We start from the raw sequence: 23703 nt of genomic DNA, 5'->3' as shown, positions 1-23703 counted from the left end.
TAATTCCGGATGGTTTAGGACTTAAATTGTCATAACCAGCTCAATATAAAGAATTTTGAAATAATTTTTTTAAATGAATAAACTTCATAACAAGACAAATCAAACGATATAAAAAATATTATTTTTGCAATATAAATCTATCTTTTATTTTATTTTTAAAAAATATTGTTTTTATCCGGAATTAGGTGTTTATGTCCCTAATTCCGGATGCGTATAAAATACAGAAAAACACACACACAAATAATACTAACATTAAAATAATTATTTTAATCCATTAAAAAAATGAAATCGTTTAATAAAAAAAAGAATATATATTATTTTATACACATTCGTTACAAACAAATTCCATGGTTGGACGATAATCAAAGACACATTCAATGCATGACCAATTTGAACACTGCTCACACGCAAGCCATTGGTTATCTAAGTTATTTGTCCAATTAATTTCGCAAGAATAACATAGAAGATCATCAGATACTAAAATGTTATTTGAAGCTTGAGGAAAATGAGGGTCTTCTAATTGATTCTTTGTCTTTATACCTTTTTACCTGGTATTTTAGACGACTGGCTTTGTCTCAACTTTTTTTTTTCTTCTCTTTTCTGTGCATTTTTCGCTTTTTGAGTAGCAGTGGAAATCTTTTTTTGTTCTCTAGTAAATTTCTTTGCAGCTTGTTCATCTAATTTTTGTTTTTTTGATACTTGTTCAGCTTCATCGTAAGCTATGGCATCCGCGGAAGTCATATTATAATTAGCTGGTCGCTTCATTCTCTCACTTTTTTGAACTCTTTTATTTAGAGTTGGTGTCAATTGATCTCGAAGCATATTTAACACTGATTTGTTTATATCTTTGCCCACTTGTTGAACAGCATTATTCAAAGTAGCAAAGCTTTTAAGCAAAAATTCACGATTTGACATTCTTGACGGTGTGTTAGGTGTATTGGTAGCATTTCCCATAACTAATGGACTAGATACTGTTGAAGAATCAAATAAATTTTCAATATTGTTGTTTTCGACAGCTTGAAACACAGCACCAAAGGAAGTTTTTTTAGAAGAAATTTGCGAACGATCGAGTGGAAATATACCAGTATTTTTGAAACCACCCCGTGCGTTTTCAGGTTTAAACCCACCATTTTGGATGAGATTCTTAAACATGGCCGGAAAATATCGATTAGTCAGGCTTTGAAAGTGATTTTTAGCCGGCAAACGCCAAAGTAAAATAGAATTTTCTAAAGCTTTTTTTTTCAACTCTAAGCTCATATGTGAAGCATGGCCATCAAGTATTAGAACTTTAAATCCTGAAAGTTTGTTTGCGTGAGGCAAAAAAACTGTTTTAAACCAGGACAAAAAATGTTCGGATTCCATCCAGCCTGAACTACTACTGTTATAATAAACATTCTGGGCACCGCCTTTGCAACAGTCTTTCATAACATGTTTGCCTTTATAAATTATTTGATGAGGTAAATAATTACCGAATGCGTCACAACAAGTCAAGATTGTCGTCATTTGCTTTTCATTCGATGGTGTTAGCTTTTTAGGGATTTTTGTTCCTTTTCTACAAATAATTTTGACTTTGCCTTGATCAAATTGCAAACCAGACTCATCACAGTTAAATATTTGAAACGGCTTATCGCCTAAATTATGTTCATTATATGCTACTACTAATTGCTCAAACCAATTGTCAATTATAGCTGGTTGTGTGGCCACAGCTCTAATAGTTTGCATACCGCTTACTTTTCTTGGGCAAATTTCTTTACGATATTTATTCATGAAACCGGAGTACTATTTTCTAGTCGGTTTGCCATCTTTGAATAGACTACGTTGGTTTGATTCTTTTAAATAGTTTTCAACAACAATAAACACGTCTTTTCTATTCAAGCCGAAGCCTATATCACTCATAAATCTTAATAAATCAACAATAATAGCTTCAGTGGTGTTGCTCATCTTTCTTGGCGCTCCTCGATTATTAGATGATCCTTTTGTTCTGTCAAAAAGTGTAGATTTTGCCACATTATAACACTTAGCAGCTTGTACGTATGACATTTTTTTTTCAGTAATAGCTTGAATAGCTAGCTGGATTCGACTCTCTCGCTCTTCTTTTTGTTTAAAATTATCCATATTCTTTAATACAGTAATACAATTAACAGAAATGCGTTAACTTTATGGATACTAAAAAAAATAGCTGTATCTGGATTAGTGTCAATTATTTTTTCCCTGGTGGCTATTTTATTTTTTATTACTTTCATGAACATAATATATTATATTATGTGCATGAAAGTGATAAAAAATAAATTAGCCAATTGTAATTAACTGTATCCGGGACTCAAAAGTGTATTTGTTTATTGCTGCTGGCTAATTTGTTTATTTTTTTTTTTTAGGTACATAAAATAATAATTACCTCTATCCGGAATTAGGTGTCTTTTTTTTTTTGGCTGGTAGTAAATTTGTTTTTCATTTTTTTCAATTATTTCAAAAGGTAATTTAATTTTTTTTTCGGCTAAAATAATCAGCATAAAATTTTGCACAAAATAGTGTTTTTACTCAGGGTTGTTACGACATAATATGTCTGGCAGATCTATCGACATATTTTTAGACATATTTTCTGCCGACATAAAATATGTCCCACATATTTTCTATAGACATATTTTGACATAACTTTATGTCTGAATTATTTTCTGCTGACATAAAATATGTCAGACATATTTTCTATGGACATATTTTGACATAATTTTATGTCTGACATATTATTTTATTTCAATCTAACAAATTTATAGCGCATTTCAGCTTAATTTAAAGAGTAAAGTGAAAATAGTCTAACAAATTTATTGCTTTTTTGCAATCAGTTATGCTTTATAAAACTTTTATTTTAATCCCCATAAGCAAAAATCAGTTGTTTTATAAAGATCTTTTTCTGCCCTTTTTAGCGATGCATCATTTGATAGTAGTGACTAATATTGACTAGTATTGATGCATCATTTGATAGTATTGATTAGTATCGATTAGTATTGACGATTTCCCGTTATAAGAATCTAAAAACCATCTCAAGCTGAGTTTTTATTACTGAAAGTGGTTTTTATTAGTATGACTAAACTTAAAACTATTCTTTTGATTAAAATAATAATAGAAAAAAACATTATCAGTTATTTTTAATTAATAGTTGATCTTGAAAAAGGTTTCATTATGAAAAATTGAATTCAAAAGATTCTAATAATTTATAACTAATTACGAATAATATACTTATAGTTATAATAGTTATGATACATTTATCATTAAAAAAACTGACAATTGCATTATAATTGCATAGTTAACTGCCATAAACTTGCATAAAATGTTTTGAGTGAAATATATATTTTAATAATTATTTATTTTGTTTTCCTTACGATTTAAAGTCAAAAATGGAAAATAATTTATTAAATGAACAAGTGAAAACTCAATTTGAAATAAATAAAGAAGGAGGAAAATGTAAAATGTGCAAAAAATTTTACAAAGGCAAATTAAGTAACCTCAAAGATCACCTTCTTCGAAAACACAAAGAAAAAGCCGACGAAATTGAATTAGTTGAAGCTACCCCAGCTACAAGGCATCGAAATGACGATGAAATTCAATTAATTAAACGAATCAAGCTAGAAGTTGATGTAAATCAATTAAATGGAGAAATGATTCGATTAATGATGCGCCGTAACTTGTCTTTAGCATCAGCTGATGAAATCGGACAAATGTCTTTAGTAAAAAATGCACTCAAAAAATTCAATATTTTTATAAATCGTCACAGCATGAAACGCTACATTCAACATGCATGTGAAAATATTTTTTCGCTAATAAAAGAAGAAACTGAAAATGTTCTTATGTCGTTGATGTTTGATAGTGCGTCGCGATACGGAAGAAACATGTTTGGAGTTAGTTGCAGATATATCAAGGACGGGGAAATAGTTGACAGAACCTTAGGCATAATTACTCAAGAAGGTCGACAGTTTGGCGAAATTTTGGCTGCTCAATTGGAAATGTGATTGGAAAAATTGAAAAATGTGCTAATGATATCTACACAACTTGCACAGATCAGGGAAAGAATATGATGAAGGCTTCAAATATTCTCCAAAATGCACAAGATCAAATGAAAGTAATCCTTGAAATTTATGGTGACAAATTTATAGATTTCGAAGACGAAGAGATTGAAATTAGCGCTTTAGAGAATGAAGAAGGGAATTATAGTGAAGCCCACACTGTTTGCGTTGAAAAATCGGTAGGATTGTTCTGTTCAGCCATGTTTTGTGGCGCACATGCGTGTCAGCTAGCTGCCAAGGACGTAACGTCAATGTTTGAAGATGCATTGAATAATATAAGAAAGGTTGCTATTGAATCCAAAAAAGTAGCATATATTCAAACATATAAAAATCTAAAAAAGTCTCGTATAGACATTGCACCTCGTTGGGATTCCACTTTTTTGATGATAAAAGATTTTCATACCAACGCAGAATCATATCAAAGGATAAGACACGACAAGTTAAAATTAAATGATGCAACATGGAGCTTAATAGATGAATATTTCAACGCATTTTTACCAATACATTCGGCCATGATGGATTTTCAATCACCAAAATTATCAATGAGTGAATTCTACGTTCGATGGATTCAAATGAAAATAGAAATCGAGGACGTTCCAGCAGGTGATTTGGGATTAAAATTGTTACTGACCAACGCAATTAATACACGAGAACAAGTTTTTTTTAAATGTGAAGCATTTATTGCTGCTTTAGTTCTGGATCCTAGATTTTGCTTTACATCGGGTCACCAACTGTTTAATACAGAACTGTTGAATAGAGGAATCACACAGTTGATCAAAATCCATCAAAAACTTTGAACTCGACAAGAACAGTCAAATTCTTCATCAACAGAAGAATCCATACAATTAAATGCGTCATATTCATCAAATACTTCTAAAGAGATACTTCCGATGAACTCAGAAGATGTTGAAGCTGAAAAATTACGCCGTTTCATTGAATATACGGGAGGAGGAATAAGGCAAGGTATTGTTAATGCATCTTCAGAATCAGATGAAGATATTCATCAACTAATTTTAAAATGGGCTCCTAATGAAGCGCGAGTGACATTAGACGTTGAATTCAACATTCTTGCTTACTGGAAGAAAAATCAAAAAACAAAATGGGATCGGCTCTATGAAATTTCGCAAGTAGTTTACGGTGCAGCGTTCTCCAGCGTAAAAGTTGAACGTGATTTCTCTGGATTCGCTTTGGTTTATAGCCATCTACGTACTCGCATTTCAAATGATTTCTTAAACTCTATCATGGTGGTAAAAAACAATCTGGATTTAATTGATAAAACAAAATTCGTTTAAAAAACTTGTTTACTTATTTTAAAAACAATTCTCATTTTTTTTTAGTCAAACAACTGTTTTTCTACAGCGTCTCTTAATTTGCAATAGAACCTTTTGAGATTTCATTTTTCATTATGAAAACTTTTGAGGAATTGTCAATTGAACCTGTCATTTTGAAAAGGACACAAGTCCAAAACTTTTAACAATTAGTTAATAAATCTAAATTAAAAATTTCTGTATGATTTATATTTTTTTATAAAAAATAAAAGTTACATAAGTTATATATGTTCTTGATTTATCTACTTGTATGTTTAATTTCTTTAGTAGTGTAGAAATTATTTTATTAAAAGCCATGTTTTGTTAATTTTTAATAGTTTAAATAAATGGACTTGTGCCCTTTTCAGAATGACAGGTTCAATTATTTTATTGTTAAATAAATCATAACTATTATAACTATAAGAATATTATTCGAAATTAGTTATAAATTACTACCGGTTAGTCTTCTTAATATGAATTTAATGAGCTGAATATAATTTTTGCGAAATATTTCAAATTCTTCAGCTTAAAGGAATTTAATTTGGCACAAAATTTTTGAAATTATGTGATCCGTTTTTTTCATAGAATCTTTTGAATTCAATTTTTCAAAATAAAATCTTTTTCAGGATCAACTATTAATTAAAAATAACTGAAACAGTGTTTTTTTATTATTATCTTAATCAAAAAAATAATTTTAAGTTTATTCATACTAATAAAAACCACTTTCAGTAATAAAAACTCAGCTTGAGATGGTTTTTACATTCTTATAATGGAAATTGCCAATATTAATCAATACTAATCAATAGGGATGGCACTTTTACTTACTTTTTTTTTGCTTTACTCGAGTAAGTTAATTTTTATCAAAAAGTAAATTACATAAGTAATTTGAAACGTTTTATGTAAATTTACATTTCCGTATAAGTAACTTATTTTTTTGAAACGACTTTTACTTTTTAAAGTAAGATTTTTTACTTTCAAAAAAAAGTTATGTAAAAGAAGATTACATCAAAAAGTAATTTACTTTTACATGTAAAAGGAAGTCACGTGAAAAAGCTATTTTACTTTTACATTTAAAAGTTAATTACTTTTAAAATTACATTACATAATAAAAAGTTCCTCAAACTCTAATTTACCTATAAAAGTAACTAATTAAAAAAAAAATTATATTATAAAGTAACTTGCATATAAAGTAAATTACATAAAAGTAATATGCTACCAAATGTAAATTAAATTTACAAATAAAATAATATTTTTTAAGTAGGAATTTTTTATTTTAAAAGTAATAACAAATCTTTATTAAAAATAAATTACATCAGAGCCGTAACCAGCTTTTTTTGGTCTTTGAGATAGCTAACTTCCAGAGATGGAGCAAACTCCAAACATTTATATGTTTATACTTATGTCAAATAAGGATGCTATGCATAAAATTGCGATGATTGGAGGTTGGGAACATAAAAGCCCCAAATTTTGTGCCCCCCCTGCCCCAAATGTGAGAGCAACAAGTTGATGAAATATTTTTTGTACTTTTTAACTAGACTAATATTCATCGATAGATTTTAAATTTCATAGTAAAATATTTTGGCTTTCAAAAATTATGACCATATAAAGTTTAAACCCCCCTCAATTTGAGGGGGTTATAAATTTTATATGGTCAATATTTTTGAACGCTGAAAGATAATACAATGAAACTTAAAATTTATCGATGAATATAAGTCTAGTTGAGAACAGTACAAAAAATATTTCATCAACTTGTTGCTCTCACGTTTGGGGCAGGAGGGGGGCTACACTTTTAGGGCTTTTATGTTCCCAGCCTCCAATCATCGCAAATTTTTGCAAAGCATCGTTATTTGACATAAGTATAAATATATAAATGTTTGGCGTTTGCTCCATGTCTTGAAGTTAACTATCTCAAAAGACCGAAAAAAGCTGGTTCTGGCTCTGTACATAAAAACAAATTTAAATTAGATATGCTTACATTTTATATAAATTGTAAAGTAAATTAAAAGTAACTTATATAAAGTAAGCAAATAAATTTACTTATATTTTAAGATAACTTTGACATAATCTTGTATAAAAGAAATGATAAAAAGAAAAACTTTAAGGCACTAACATTTAGTTTGCCGCAACATTCGATTTACGCGGTTTTAGGTATTTCTTCCCTGTAAAGTTTGAAAATATCAATAATAGGTTTCCAACCATGATTAAAACTCTCTCTAGTTCTGATCCATGATAGTTTTAATTATTATAACCCTTCTCTGAATCAAACTGTCTCAAAAATGTTCACTATCTGGCCAACCATTCGAAAGGTCTGGAATTTAGACAAAGCTAAAATAAGGCATTTAGCAGAAGGCGCATATACCCATGGGTGACTCAGAAAGGGTAGTTTATTAGAAAAGAAAATAATTGGCGTAGTTGTTAGTCTTTTTTTACAATTTTTTTGCGTAAATGCATTTATTATTTAAAAACTAAGGAAAGTTTAAACTTGTCCTGAATTATGGGAGCTATAACACCATGGCCTGAAAATTAAGGAGCCCCGAACTTTATTAAGAGGACTCATTATTTTTGTAAAGATTTTTTGCCACTTTGATACAAAAAAGTCCACCTGCTCAAGAATATACTTTGACTCTAAAAGTCTTATATCTTTATCTAAGTGTAGTATCAGTGGTCTAGCTACTGCAAGGCCAGTATAAGCAAAACTTACGGTCCCACAAGCAACTAAACCAAGAACCGCAAGGTTCAGAAGCACTAAGATATATTTAAAGAGTTTTTTTGTTTGTTTTTTTAAGAAAAGTTATCGCTCCAGAGAAACAGTAATTGGGCACCTTGGCCACGTATGTCTACTAACAAAATACACTTTGCTTGGCCGTTGTGTAATATACCTATATCCCGAGCTGTAGCGTAAAAACGATTTATAAGTAGATAAAGAAATAAAAGTTGTGGTGATTAGAGCCTGGATACAAAAATGTCCATAAACATTTACCATCCCTACTACAAATGTGAGGGCAACAAATTAGTAATTTTTATTGTTTTTGTTTTCTTACACTAAGTCTACATCCTCGCCAAATGAAGTGGTTGTTTCAATCTTTTTCTAAACATTCTTATGTGATAAGGAAGAACACACTTAAGTTTGGTACTTTAGTATGTTTTTGTTTATACCACAACATTGCACAATTTTAAAAAAAATTTAATATGAAATCTTATAAAAACCATTTTGACCAAAGTTATTGCGTTTACATAATTATATTAATAATACATCTCATAATTTACGAGCGTAAATTTTGAGATGTAGTATTGATGTAATTGTTAAAGACATCATTTTGTTATTGGTTATTTGGTTATCCGTAAAGTCTTTAAATGAGTTTAATGTGGTTTTTAACAACATATTAAAAGGTTTTTAGAAAACCTCATTTGTACGTAATTATATAATAATATTATTAGTTAAAGAAGAGACTATTGATTAATTAATTGTAATTGGTTTGTTGATAAAAGGAACCGTTGCATGTACAAATTGTAAAACTTTTTTACATTTTCCTAAACATTCTAATGTGATATAAACAAGAACATACTTGAGTTTGGCACTTAAGTATGTTTTATTTACCAAAAGTATATTTATTAACCAAAATCATTGGTTTTTCAGAATCATAATATTACATCTCAGAGTTTACGCAAGTAGACATCATTATATTATTGGTTACCATAAATCTTCCATAAATCATCTTTAAATGAGTTTAATATGGTTTTTAACAACACATTCAAAGACTTCATTTGTACGTAGCTATTAATAATACTATTAGTTAAAGATGCTGTTGATTAAGTAACTTTAATAGGTTTGGTAATAAAAGAATACGCCACATTTTCAAATTATGAAACTTTTTTACATCGCTTTTCTTGTGGTATAATACCACGCAATACTTGTATTTAAATCCATTTAAAGTTAAATCATGTATTTTGTTTAATTTATATTTTCATGGATAAAATTTTTTTAACCCATTTTATTCATATGTTAAAAAAAATATATATATTCAAAATTTCTATTATTTATGCAATATTTCTTCTGTTTTAGTATGTCATTTTTGAAAAAGATTCACCTTTTTCTAAAATAACATACTAAAACAGGAGAATTTGGTACTTCAGATACATATATTTTAATTTTTTAGATATATTTTAAAAAAATACAAAACTATAATAGTCAACTTAAATAAGGTTGTTAAACTCAAACTTCAGAAAAACAAATGATCATCAATTTTTAATGACAAGTTTTTAATGTCTTTATTATGTACGGATATTTAGAGGCTTGGCAATAAGACTATTTTTGTCTTCTTCTTTTCCCCGCCTTTCGTATATTTTACAAAAGAAAATTAATAATTTGTAACGGCAAATTAAGAAAAATAAAAAATTATAAAAATTAAAAATCCATCACTGTATTAAAGTCTTTATATAATAATAAAAAAAAAAAAACCAATGACGAAATTATATTTGAAAAAAAAATTAATTTGATAATTATCAAATCCCATTTAAATCCCCTAAATAATTGGAGAGGTTGCTCAAAATTTATATGTTCATAGTTTTTGAACATTAAGAGATTATTGCATGATATTAGAGACTTGTTAATGAACTTAATTTTAGTTTAAAATGTTAAAAAAATGTATTTATAAATGTTATAAACTCACCACTCTCACACCAGTGGTATAAAAGGGAAGTCAACATTTTTAAGGGTTTATTTTTAGCAGACTCCGATTATCGCAATACTTTTGAAAAGCTTTACATAAACATGAATTTATAAATGTTTGGAGTTTGGTTCATGTCGTTACATAAAGTTAAGTTCTCAAACAAAAACAAAAAGCTTGCTACGGGCCTGATTTTAAATTTGTGATTGGAATCTGGTTGTTTAAATATTGTGATTTGCACTTTTGTTATTTTTGTTACTTTAAATTTTTTGAAAATTTAAAGTAAAAAAAGTAATGACCAGAGCTGACCAGTTTCGACCAGAGCTGACCAGTGCCGTCCCGAATGGGGGTGAGGGGGTATCCCCGCCCCAAAGCTATTATATATGCATTTGAGTTAGCACATTTGTACATTTAGTTGGCAAGTTTTGAAGTATTGTTGGCAAATATCAAATATCGAGGATCTTTTTATTGTGTGCGTGTGTGTCTCTAGTTGGCAAAAAACACATGCGAACCCCCTCCTCAATCAGAGACCTCTTCGGGACGGCTCTGACAACAACGACGCTGAATAAGAGAAGCGAAAAGCAGCAGCATAACTACAAATATGCCCGGCTCATTTACGGTAAATTTTTATCAGGGCCACTAACTTATTTCCTCCCGAAAAAAAATTAATACTGAAACAAATAAATCAAAAAAATGTTTTCAAAGCTTTTCTGCAAAAAATCTTTCTTTCTAAAAAGTTTTAAACCCTAACTTTAAAGAAAAACAAAATATTAGAGAAAAAAAATAAGGGTGCGACCTCCTTGCCCAGGAAACAAATTTAACATGCACGTTCATTGGGACTACACAAATGCTTTCAAGGTAAAGTAAAATCAAAGTAAAGCCGGAATGATAAAGTAAAATTTAAAAAAAAAAAAGATTCAAAAAAGTGGAGTTCAGTTTCAACTTGTACTTTTATTAAGTTTACACAAATGCTGGAAGGTTTACACATGCATGAATTACCCATAGCTTAGAAATTATGCCCCCTTTCCCCATATTCCTCCGACAAACTTTCATTATGGCCATTAACCTAATCTGCTAAACAAACAAAAAGAAATAAAAAATCAATGATTATTTAGCAGCCCCTATTAGTACTCATGCGACAGGGAGCCCGTCTCTATACTACTAGTATAGGCTATATTTGCCCCTAATTATAATAGAACTACCCTTTACGATATACGTGAAAAAAAACAGGCAATAGATTTGAATACGCTACCTATCTCAAAATTTATGTTAAATCAACATGAAATGACTGTTCTTTGAGAAAGTAAACAATATAACTTAATTTTTACTTACTTACCAAGTAAAGTATAAAATTTCAAAGAAAAAAATTACTTTTATTTGCAAAAGTAAATAATTTTTTTCAAATTACTTTTGTGTAAGCTGTTTTTGCTAATTACTTACTTTTACACGTAAAAGTAATTTGTTGTTACGATGTAGTTTTATTTTACTTTGTAAAGTAAGTGTTATGTCTTTTAAATATTATATTTACGTAAGTTTATTTCATAAATAAAATCTTTTTCATTTAAAAAGTAAATTACATCTCGATGTAAGTTTTTTATGTAATCTTAACCAAAAAAAAAGTTTAATGAAGCAAAAAAGCAACAAATTTGTTAGGCTATTTTCACTTTACTCTTTAAATTAAGCTGAAATGCGCAATAAATTTGTTAGATAGATTTTTTCTTCAAGAATATGAAACAGCAAATATGTCTGACATATTTTATGTCAGCAGAAAATAATTCAGACATAAAATTATGTCAAAATATGTCGACAGAGAATATATCTGAGACAGTCGACATGTCTAATATGTCGACAGTCGATATGTCTAATATGTCGACAGAGAATATGTCTGACATATTTTATGTCAGCAGAAAATAATTCAGACATAAAATTATGTCAAAATATGTCCATAGAAAATATGTCTGACATATTTTATGTCAGCAGAAAATAGTTCAGACATAAAATTATGTCAAAAGATGTCGACAAAAAATATGTCTGACATATTTTATGTCAACAGAAAATAATTCAGACATAAAATTTTGTCAAAATATGTTGATAGAAAATATGTGGAACATATTTTATGTCAGCAGAAAATATGTCTCAGACATATTTGACAGATAACAACCCTGTTTTTACTTTTTTAATTTTGTTGTTGCAAGTCAAAGTTATTTTTTTCCTTTTTTTTTGTTTTTTTAGTTATGAGAGATTTCGAATTGAAATCTTTCATGATTGCATTAGTTTATATAATTTTTTTTTTTTATATTTTTCGATTTGTCTGGTAATGGCGTTTGTTAATTAAAAAAAATTATTCATAAATTCATTATATTAAGGGAGTTATGAAACTTTTTACTAAAACCATCCGGAATTAGGTTACATCCGGAATAAGGGGTTTTTACAGTATGTCTTAATATGATTAAAAAAAAATTAAATTAAATTACTTCTCTGAATGGTCTGATTCCATTTCCCGTTTGCACATTGCAAGTAGAGAGATTTGTAAACAAATTATTTTTTTACTTAAATCTTAGGAATAAAATTTTTTAACTGCCTAATTATAAACTTTGTAATTTATACCAACTTAAAAAAAAAGAATATTATTTCAAAAATTTTGTAATATTATTTTGTAATATTATTTAAAATTTCAAAGTTTTATCAAAATACGAAAAAAAAAAAAATAACTGCCAATAATTTTTCTGGAAAATCACATGGAAACATTAAAGATAAACTGATACTTCTCATCCACTACATTTATAAAAAATTTTCACAAATGATCTTTGGTGTGTTAGGATAATATTTAGTTAGAGATTTTAAAAATGATTCATTATTTTAGGTTTTAAGGCTTTTTGATAGTTGAAAATGTCAATTTTAGCAAGAAAAAATCAAATATCTCAAGAAATACAAATTAACTTTTAAAATCTCTAGCTAAAAAGAAATATCGTAATCCAAGTATCCTTTTTAGATATTTAACAATGTGAATGGAAGAGGTAACGCAACGGTTTATTGAGCACCTTTTTTCAGGCATATTTGAAAAGCCTTAAATAATACGATTAATGCGTAAATAAAAATATGTTCTTCCACAAACGAAGAATACAATTTATGTTTAACATATTTACACATTAAAATATTCACTTATTCAACAAAAAATCCATAAATCTAAGTTATTTAATTAACTATGGATTCGATTAAACGTAGAAAAATTCCAGTCTAAATGATAATTAAAACTTACTTTAATACGAACTTTAAAACGGTTCCGCAAACATTTATAAATTCGCGATAAAAGATTTTTTTGCTAAAGTTAACGCCGTCCGTGACTTGAAAACTTTTCTTTTTTTATATAATTCGTACCTGTATTATAAATATTGTAATTTAGAACAAAAAAATAAATTAAAAAGTCCTTTACCGAATCTTTTAAGGAAACCATTTTGGATTTGGATTTCTTTGATCTAAAGCTCAAGTAACAGTATTTAAAAAAAAAAAATTTGATAACAAAAAGAGGATAAAATCATAGGTTTTGTCGAATGACTGAATTAAAGCTCAAAGATCAGCAAAAATTCACTTTACAATAGCCAAAGTGCTAATTTATCTATCGTAATTAGTGCAAGATAGTACAACATATTTCTTAATTTAGTATACACAGTGTGTTTTTTGGTACAGAAACACATTAAAAAAATATCGTCAAACAAATTTTGATTTGACACCAGCATTTATTCCAATGATTGGAAATCGTACTAAATTTAGTCAAAAATCACAAAAATTGCAGCTTCGAACAATCAGATTGAATATTTATATAAAAAAAAAAACTAAATATAAATTTTTTTTCCATATAAATATGATCTCTACGCCACTCATTAGCAACTCCGCATAAAAATTGGTTATCGAAAAAAAATTATAGGATTACGTAATATATAAATATATATATATATATATATATATATATATATATATATATATATATATATATATATATATATATATATATATATATATATATATATATATATATATATACAGAGGCGTAGAAAGAATTTTTTGGTGTTCGAGATAGATAACTTCCAGACATGGAGCAAACTCCAAACATTTATATGTTTATACTTATGTCAAATAATGAGGGTTTGCAAAAAATTGCGATGATTGGAGGCTGGGAACAAAAAAGCCCCAAAATTTTCGCCCCCCCTGCCCCAAACGTGAGAGCAACAAGTTGATGAAGTATTTTTTGTACTAGTCTTAACTAGACTTAGATTCATCGATAAATTTTAGATTTCATTTTAACATATTTTAGCGTTCAAAAATTATGACCATATAAAGTTTAAACCCCCCTCAATTTGAGGGGGTTGCATATTTTATATGGTAATAATTTTTAAATGCTAATAGATAATACTATGAAACTTAAAATTTATCGATGAATATAAGTCTAGTTAAGAATAGTACAAAAAATACTTCATCAACTTGTTGCTCTCACGTTTGGGGCAGGGGGGGCGAAAATTTTGGGGCTTTTTTGTTCCCAGCCTCCAATCATCGCAATTTTTTGCAAACTCTCATTATTTGACATAAGTATAAACATATAAATTTTTGGAGTTTGCTCCATGTCTGGAAGTTACCTATCTCGAACACCAAAAAATTCTTTCTACGCCTCTGTATATATATATATATATATATATATATATATATATATATATATATATATATATATATATATATATATATATATATATATATATATATATATATATATATATATATATATATATATATATATATGCTGATGATATTGTCATGTGCACTAGGCAGGTGCGTTTTTAGGGGTTGGAAAAACTACAACTTTGCCCATTATTTTCCCATTCTATGTTGCTATATAAAACTATTCCTAAAAAAATTTTCCAAAAATTTTTAACTTCCTGACCTCCGTAGGGGTTTGAGTACTTTATATTTAGTACATTTTTAGGAAAATATATACTTTTTTAATTTGCACATAGTCATAATAACAGTATTTTTTGACTGCAAATCATTGTACCATTCATAAAATCGTAGTCATAAATATTCCGCATTGGACCAGCGCGCCGGTCCAATGCGAAATTATAACCACAGTGCATAATAATAAATTTTTTGAAACTGCGCTTCATTGATAACTTTTTAAATTTAAAATGGCAATATCAACAAGTTCAAATGCTGAGAACTTTTTATAAGGACAAACCCACAAAATTGATTGCAGAACTTTGCCTACAAAAGGCGACGTTTTAAGTTATTTTTATCACTGCTGCAAATTACTAAATTTCAAAAAAAATTATAAAAATCACGCTGAAAATATTTCTTGCCCTCTAGATATAAATCACGAGCTGATATGTAATGATAAAACATGTCAGCCCAAATGTGTTGTTTCTGCTCTTAGAAAACCGTGGCTTATTGATGGTATACCACACATTAGTTGCAGAAGTATTAGGTAACTATTGATTTAAATAGTGTTTGTAGTTTATTACATAATTATTGATAATTATTGACATAAAAATTTAAGTTAAATCACAAATGGAAATTTATTAAATTATTTTAGGAAAAATGTTTGCAAATTAATATGTCATCACAAGAAACTAGTATCATATCGTTCTAAAAAAACGGAAACAAAAGCTGCATAAAAATAATTTTTTGGCACTAGAAAAGGAACTGTTCACTAAACATAAACACTGTTTAAGCTAAACATAGGGCACCTAAAACTTTATGAAATAGTTGAAAAAGATAGAATTTGATCAAAAGATGTAAAAGAATGCATAATTTTATTTTATGAAGACCAAAAAACTGCAAGAAAAGTGATAACTGATTAAATAGACAAAAAATATCAAAAATTTTATTCCATCAGCGAGTTTCACAAAAGGAGAGCCAAGAAGTTTGAGCAAAAGGAGGAATCATCCACAAAAAACTCAAAGTTAAAACAATTTTTATCAAATAGCAATTTACTTTTGTTAGAAAATTTTGATAATGAAGAATTTTGATATAATAACTATGATGAAATTGAAAAACAATCAGCGAACATAAAACGAAATAAAGTTAGAGTGACAGTGGATATTGATGAACTTATCAAAAAAACTTCTACATTTTGTGGGCGTTTAGGAATTTCTGTTTGAATATAGACAGGAATATTAGCATTATTTTTGAGATGTTGAAATATCAATCTTAATGAAGTAAAACTTTCAAAGACAAAAGTAGAAAAAAAAAGAAAAGATTTTTCAGTAAATGAATCAAAAAAAATTAAAGAAAAAATAAAAATGTAAAAATAGTAATTTAATTTTGCACATTGATACAAATAAAGTTATGACTTTAAATGAAGACTATATTTCTGTAGTAAACAAACGTCTGGCTATTGCTGTTACAAGTTCTGACTGGGATTTAAATACAAATGGAAAACAACAAGATGAGCTGCTAGACAGAGTTGAATGTCAATCGGGGAAGGGATATGAACAAGCACTGGCATGTTTTAAAGTTATAAAAAAGTTTGGAATTGAAAGCTTTATAATTGGAATTTGTGCTGACACAACAGCATGTAACGTTGGTTGTAACATTGGTTTGTGGAACTCCATTAGAAGACATGGCTAAAAAAAGTTTATCTTTTTGGTAAAAAGCTTTGGAACTTCATACTTTCCCCAGAAATGATTATAAACATCTGTGTCAATATGTCATTGTTTTTCTTGAAGGAAGGGAGGCAGTTTCTGGATTTATTATACACAAACCAGCTGCTGAACATGAAGTTAGGTTTATGGTAGATGCTTTATACATTTTGCGATATATGTAGCTTCAATTCATACAAAAAACTTTCTTCAATCAAGCCAAATTGTTTCTTCTGCTCATAATGGTTTCTGTTAGGTTAAAGTGATGATAAATATGAAAGATTTTGATGCTGATATTCCTCAAGCTTTTATTTAAAGCTATCTTAGACACAGTTATTAACTTTCTGAAGAAACAGTTTTGGCAATAAAGTTAAAGAAAAAGTTGCTTAGTGGTTTTTAAAAATAAATTTACATGGAATCTTTAAACTTAAAAAGTTTAAACCTGTAGAAATAAATCAAAATTCAGAACTTATTGATTACGCTGGTCAAACATCTAGGCTTATATTTAAAATATTTCCTCACTTATCAAAGTGATTAGAAAGTCCACCTGATTTGTGAACTCACGATTCTGATTATAAAAATATGGAAAGGTTTATGAGAAGATAAGTCTGTGTCAATAACTGTTGTGAAAGAGCTATTAAATTGGTAAAAGACTTTATCGATTCAACAATTAAAGAGGAAAAGTTACAAGATATTTTACTGGTTTTAAAGGAACACAGAGTTATTTTTCCATTTTATAAATGTAACTGGTCTAAAGATATACTTAATAAATTGTAAGAAAAGTTTAATTTTTTATAGAAAAACTTTTCGTTTATATTATTTACAAAACGTGTTTGTAAAACCTTTAGTAAACGTCATTCACATTTTTAACAGTTTACTTTTTGGAATTGTCTTGTATAACAACGTAGAATGGGGAAATAAAGTGGCAAAGTTATAATTTATCGACCCCTAAAAACGGACTTGCCCAATGTGCACTGAGCCAATGATCTCCAAAATTTTTTGACTTATTTTTACTTTATTTATACTTTTTGCGTCTAAAAATATATGTTCATGTATTACTTATGTAAATACATCGACTGAGGATAAGGGATTTGTCTTTTAGCGACGATGCCGCTATTTTTAATCAGTCATGATTAAAAGTAAGGGCACCGTGGCTAAAAGTAAAAATATGAAATTTGAATGCTTATATTTGTCAGTGAGGCCAATCCTGATATAGTTCGTAATTACATTTGTTATCATCAAAGCTTGGGTAATCGGTTAGTTTCAAGATTGTACAGTACACTCGTCGCTTTCTAACTGAAGAAGTTTAAATTGCAACTATAAATTGAGCTACGACTTTAAAACAGAATCCGTTTGATAGCAGTTTTTTGTTTAATAAAGCAGCCATATTGTATCGCAACTATCTTAAAATAATCTAATTTTTACCAACTTTTTTTTTTTATGTCGAACCATTAATTTTTTTGATTTTTAACAAGATTAGTAGTTACTATGTTGCATAGTTGCTGTGAACTTTGCTCAGGTTAATAGTTTAAGTTACTCAAAAAGAAAAGTTGCCTAATTTAATAGGCGCCCTTAAATAGGCAGCTTAAGATTGCAAAGTAAAAGTCAATTAAGAGATTTACAAAAGCCTCATGATACTGTCGAGTATACTAGACAGTATCATGAAGCTTTGTTTAATAATGTTCGCAACTAGAGCAAAAGTCTAGTCACTATTTGGAATACATCAGGCCGTCAAATCCTAAGTAAAAATGCATAAAAGATTATTTTAGAGTAAATATTAAGCAAGTAATTATCAAAAAGGATAAAAGTCCAGTTAGAAAACTTATAATTTAGTGGAAAGAATGGGCAGGACTGATTTCCGTATGTTTTTAACGATTAGGGTTTTTCTTGTATAAAAAGAGAGTTTTACTATCATAATATAAACAAATATAATATAAACTAATTATTATTTCTCAATAAACTATTGAGTGAATATTTTCAACAAAGCCGTATAAACAAAATTTAGAAATAAACTATATATAAATTGAATATCTGCGCTAAATTGACATTTCATATGGAATAAGAGATATAAATGATCAGTGACTAAAATTTCACTCAATACTTCTATACTGGGCACCTGTCTAACTTTTTTGATCATTGTCTAACTAACATTAACTCCAATAAAAGTATAGATTCTTTCTCACTCACGTTTTTAAAGCTGTTTGTGTTCCTTAAAGTAACTGGGTTCTTTTGGGGTTCAGATACGAAGATATACAAGTAAAACCTTACTTGTTAAAAACATAAGGAAATCAGTCCTGTCCATTCTTACCACTAAACTATAAGCTTTCTAAATGGACTTTTGTCCTTTTTGATAATTACTTGCTTAATACTTACTCTAAAATAATCTTTTTTGCATTTTCACTTAGGATTTGACGACCTGATGTGTTCCAAATAGTGACTAGACTTTTGCTCAAGTTGCGAACATTATTAAACTACTTATAAGCATTTATTCTAATAAAAATAGATAAAACAAAACGTTTTTATATGCTGATTTTGTTTTCCTTAATTCCTCTTATATCGAGCGTCAAAAGCCGGGCCGCTACGAACGGACCCCCCCCCCCCCCCTAACCTCAAAGCTGTTATATAACCATTTGAGTTGGCACATTTAGCAAGTTTTGAACTATAGCTGGCAAATGAAAATATTAGGGAGCCTTTTTTTTTTTCCTGGTGTCTCCAGTTGGCAAAAAATACATACAACACTCGTCCCCCTCCCCATAAAAGACCTCTTTGGGACAACCCTGAGCAAAAGCGTTTCATTAGTTATTCTGAACAATAAGTTCATAAAACCGAAATGAGTAGAGAACAATCTCTATATTTATAAAGCTCAATTTCACTTCATATTTCGAAAAGTATTGTATACTTTTGATGTTTTAAAAAGTATTATATACTATTCTTCCTTGATTAATTCTTCCTAATTCATTACAAGCAATGCAAGCATAATCAAAGAAAAACAAAAACAACGTAGATAATATATAAATGCTTTAGACGCTTCCTTTTTTTTTAATATCATAAAAAACAGCATTTTTTCGTTCAAATTTTTATTCCAAAATACATTATAAATTAAAAAGAAAATTTAATTGCCAAATAATAAGGTTAATTTATAGGAAGAAGAAACAACACAACAATCACAAGTTTCTTCTAAATTTTTTTTATTTAAAACAGCTTTCAGAAAATTAAATTTACTTTGTGACTCTAATTTAATATGATTTATTATTGATTGTAAATTCAATTTCGAAAGGGAATAGTTAAACTTGAACAGTGACTTTTTTAAGTGATTAAAGTTTTCAGTCTTCCAAATTGTTAACTCTTAATTTGATGATTTCTTTATAAGCTCACTGCTGATTGGTACTAAATCTAAATAAAAGAAAAACTTCAATAAAATACAGAATATATAATAAATTGTTTAAGTAATTAGATTGTAATATATATATATACATATATATATATACATATATATATATATATATATATATATATATATATATATATATATATATATATATATATATATATATATATATATATATATATATATAATATATATATATTTATATGCTGCAAGCAACGACTAATAAGTAGGAAGTTACTGAAAAGCAAAGAACAAAGTTAGAAAGCAAGGAAACGATTGACGGAAGACTTGAAAAGTCCTGTGTGAGAGAGTTCCAAAGGATAGAAGTACGAGGAAAAAAACTAGACGAATAAAAGTTTTTAGAACATGCAGGGACACACAGTAAAAGGATGCAACTTTGCTGAATGACGATTCAATCCAGAATGGGTTTTTAATTAATGCAAGTGATTTAAAAACACTCAAAATATGGCCAAAATATAGTTTTTTGATTAGCGCAATTTTAATAATGATAATAGCTAAATATTTTCCGCAGTTTCTTATGATTCTAACGATATAACAAATAAGTACTGAAATAATAGATTTAAACGTTAATCTACGTTTGAAAGTGACCGAAAACTTTTTTTTATCATTAAAGTTTTATTATTAAAACTTAATTTTCTCCCTAAATACAAAACCTTTCGTTTTACTTTTCAGTATATACACAGATAATAGATAATTTTATCTTATTTTAATAAAATATTTAAAATATGTATTTATACATATTATAAAAAATGCATTTAAAAAATGCAATTTTAACAAGTTTAAACCGATTTTATAGAGCTAGGACTTTTTACCTTACACTACCTTCATGAAGCTAGTTCTGTATTAAAAGAAAATATGTATCATTCTATAAGAAACTAAAAAAGTTAGCTGTCCCAACTTGCCCAATTTTGAAATAATGTGATTTTAAAAAGCTCATTTTATAAAAAAATTAGCGACATAAAAGCTAATAATACGTAAATTACCTTAACGTTTTATTATGTTAGTGCATTCTACAAATAGAGTACTCAATGTTCTTAAAAAACAGAGCAATAATAAATTAGTAAAAACACTTTTCTAATTTTTAGTTGTCTTCAACAGCATGTTTCACCATCAGTAGGTTCATCAGGAAGCTTCCTGATGAACCTGCAGATGGCGAAACATGCTGTTAAAGACAAATAAAAATTAGAAAAGGTTTTTACTAATTTATAAACATATATATATATATTTATATACATATATATATATATATATATATATATATATATATATATATATATATATATATATTATGCATGCAAAAGTTAATACCATTTTTCTTTCACTTCGGTATAAAATAAATGTAGAGTTTACTAAACATCAACTTTATTTAATAATTGAGGACAGAATTTAGGTAGATAGAAATGAATTACTTCAAAATTTACTTTTTGATTACATTTTTTTTTACAAAAAAAAAATTCATCCCACCCCGACCATATTTGACCCTTTGTTAAATATTTATAGTCTTCTTTCCTTGTCTACCTTTTTTACATCATAGAGCAAATTTTCAGCAATTTTGATTAAATATTTTCAAAAAAATTAATTTTAAGTTATTCCTGATCACTGTGTGGTGCGGTGATATTCTAAGGTGGGGTGATATTCTATTACAGTACACTTGCCATACACATACATGTGGTCTTATATAACTATAGTTATGTTTACACGTGTATGCATTGAACTAGCCTAGTTCAATGCTTACACTTTATATAAACACTAAATATTCTAAATGAAATATATATATATATAAATATATATATATATATATATATATATATTATAAAAATAATATATATATATATATATACATATATATACATATATATATATATATATTATATATATATATATATATATATATATATATATATATATATATATATATATATATATATATATTAGGCCGGATCATAAAAATTAATTTTTTCAGAATTTGTGAAAAGTGGCGTGATATAGTGTTGTTTAATATTTACAAAAAAAATATTTCTAAAGAATTGATTATACTTTGCATTTTTAAGTTTTAAGGTTTTATATGCTAAGTATATTTACTTTAGTACATGCATTAACTGAAACATGCATTTAACCCTAATACTAGATATAATCCCAAGGTTATGAAATTGAACCAAACCTATACCTACCTAACTAAATTAACCCTAATGATATGATTAACTCCAACGCTATTATAACTTTATATTATTATATTATTATTATTATATTATTCTATTTTTATATGATTGTTTATTAATTTCTGCTTTTATCAACTGATTGCAGAATTTATCCGTCTCATCTTGTATTTTTAGAAATTAACTGAAATTCTGATATGTTATAAAATTGTAAAACAATAATGATTTCAAGATCTAAAGCTTCAAAGAACTTGAGGGGGATAGGCAGACTGTGATTTCTGAGGAACATATTTCCATTTTATCAGAGCCAAATTCAAAGTATGTTGATCATTGTACGCCAACAAGTGGATCAGCCAAATCCATTGCAGATTCAATAATTTATACTGTTGACTGCACGATCCTTGTTTGTATTGGTTCTGATTCAACTAACATTAATACTGGTTTAAACAATGGAGTTATACGCAGAATGGAAATTGAACTTGGTCGACCACTGCACTGGTCCATTTGTCTTTTACATCTGAACGAGTTTCCTTTGCGACATCTTTTTCACTCCTTAGATGGTGCAACAACTGGACCCCATTCATTTAATGGACCAATTGGCAAGTCTATTTCAATGTCTGTTCAGAAACCCATAGTCAGCTTTGCCATATTTGTTGGTGAACCTATTGTATGCAATAAGCAGTTGTTAAGCAGTGATCAACTGTACTTTTTCGAAATTGTTAATGCGGTGAAGACAGGTGTTGTACCAGATAGATTTAATTCTAGAACACCTGGGCGACTAAACCATGCAAGGTTGTTGACACTAGCAAACCGTGTTCTACGCCTCTATATATCTACTGAAGATCCATCAAATGAACTAATACTTTTGGCTAAATTTATTGTGAATTCATATGCGGTTGTTTGGTTTGACATTAAGAAACATTCAAACTGCTGGAATGCTGCTCCACACTATTATAAAATGATAGAAACATCACGATTTCTTCCTGTGCGTTATCGAATAATAATTCAGCAAGTTTTGAAGCGCAATAGCTACCCGGCTCATATCGAGAGCATTATTCTGGCTATGCTCAAAGACAACCGTCAAGTGATCCGTAAGCTTGCGTTGAAGAGAATTCTTCGTGCTCGTGAAGATGACATACCAAATCGAAAATTTCAACTCTCTGAGATACGATTTCAAGCGACTAGTTATGAAGAACTGATTGACTGGCAAACACAGCCCCGCTTGGAACCTGTTCTGACAAAACATATTCCAACTGTACTAATATTGGCATGGCTTTCGTCAGTTGAAGACATAGTTATTGACATTGAGCCATTTCCATGTCGCAATCAAAGTGTTGAACGTGTGATTAAAATTGTGACTGAATCAGCATCCAAAGTTTATGGTCATGAAAATCGTGATGGCTATATTCGCGTTCAACTGGAGCGCCGCAAGTTGATGCCTCACTTTGACACAAAATCTGAATTTAAGAACATTTAAGTA

The 23703-nt window shown here is 28.3% G+C and overlaps 1 protein-coding gene across 1 annotated transcript; it reads right to left on the bottom strand.

Moving 5' to 3' along the window:
• Nucleotides 1–534: 534 nt before the first annotated feature.
• On the bottom strand, nt 535–1767 carry LOC136091792 (uncharacterized). Its single transcript, XM_065819504.1, has one exon. It carries the CDS (start codon nt 1765–1767, stop codon nt 535–537), a length of 1233 nt encoding a protein of 410 aa, XP_065675576.1.
• Nucleotides 1768–23703: the final 21936 nt, after the last annotated feature.

The sequence above is a fragment of the Hydra vulgaris genome, chromosome 15 (genome assembly GCF_038396675.1).
Source record: "Hydra vulgaris chromosome 15, alternate assembly HydraT2T_AEP".
NCBI lineage: Eukaryota > Metazoa > Cnidaria > Hydrozoa > Anthoathecata > Hydridae > Hydra > Hydra vulgaris.
Note: the sequence above shows the minus strand (reverse complement) of the source record. Positions and strands in the feature narration are given on the sequence as shown.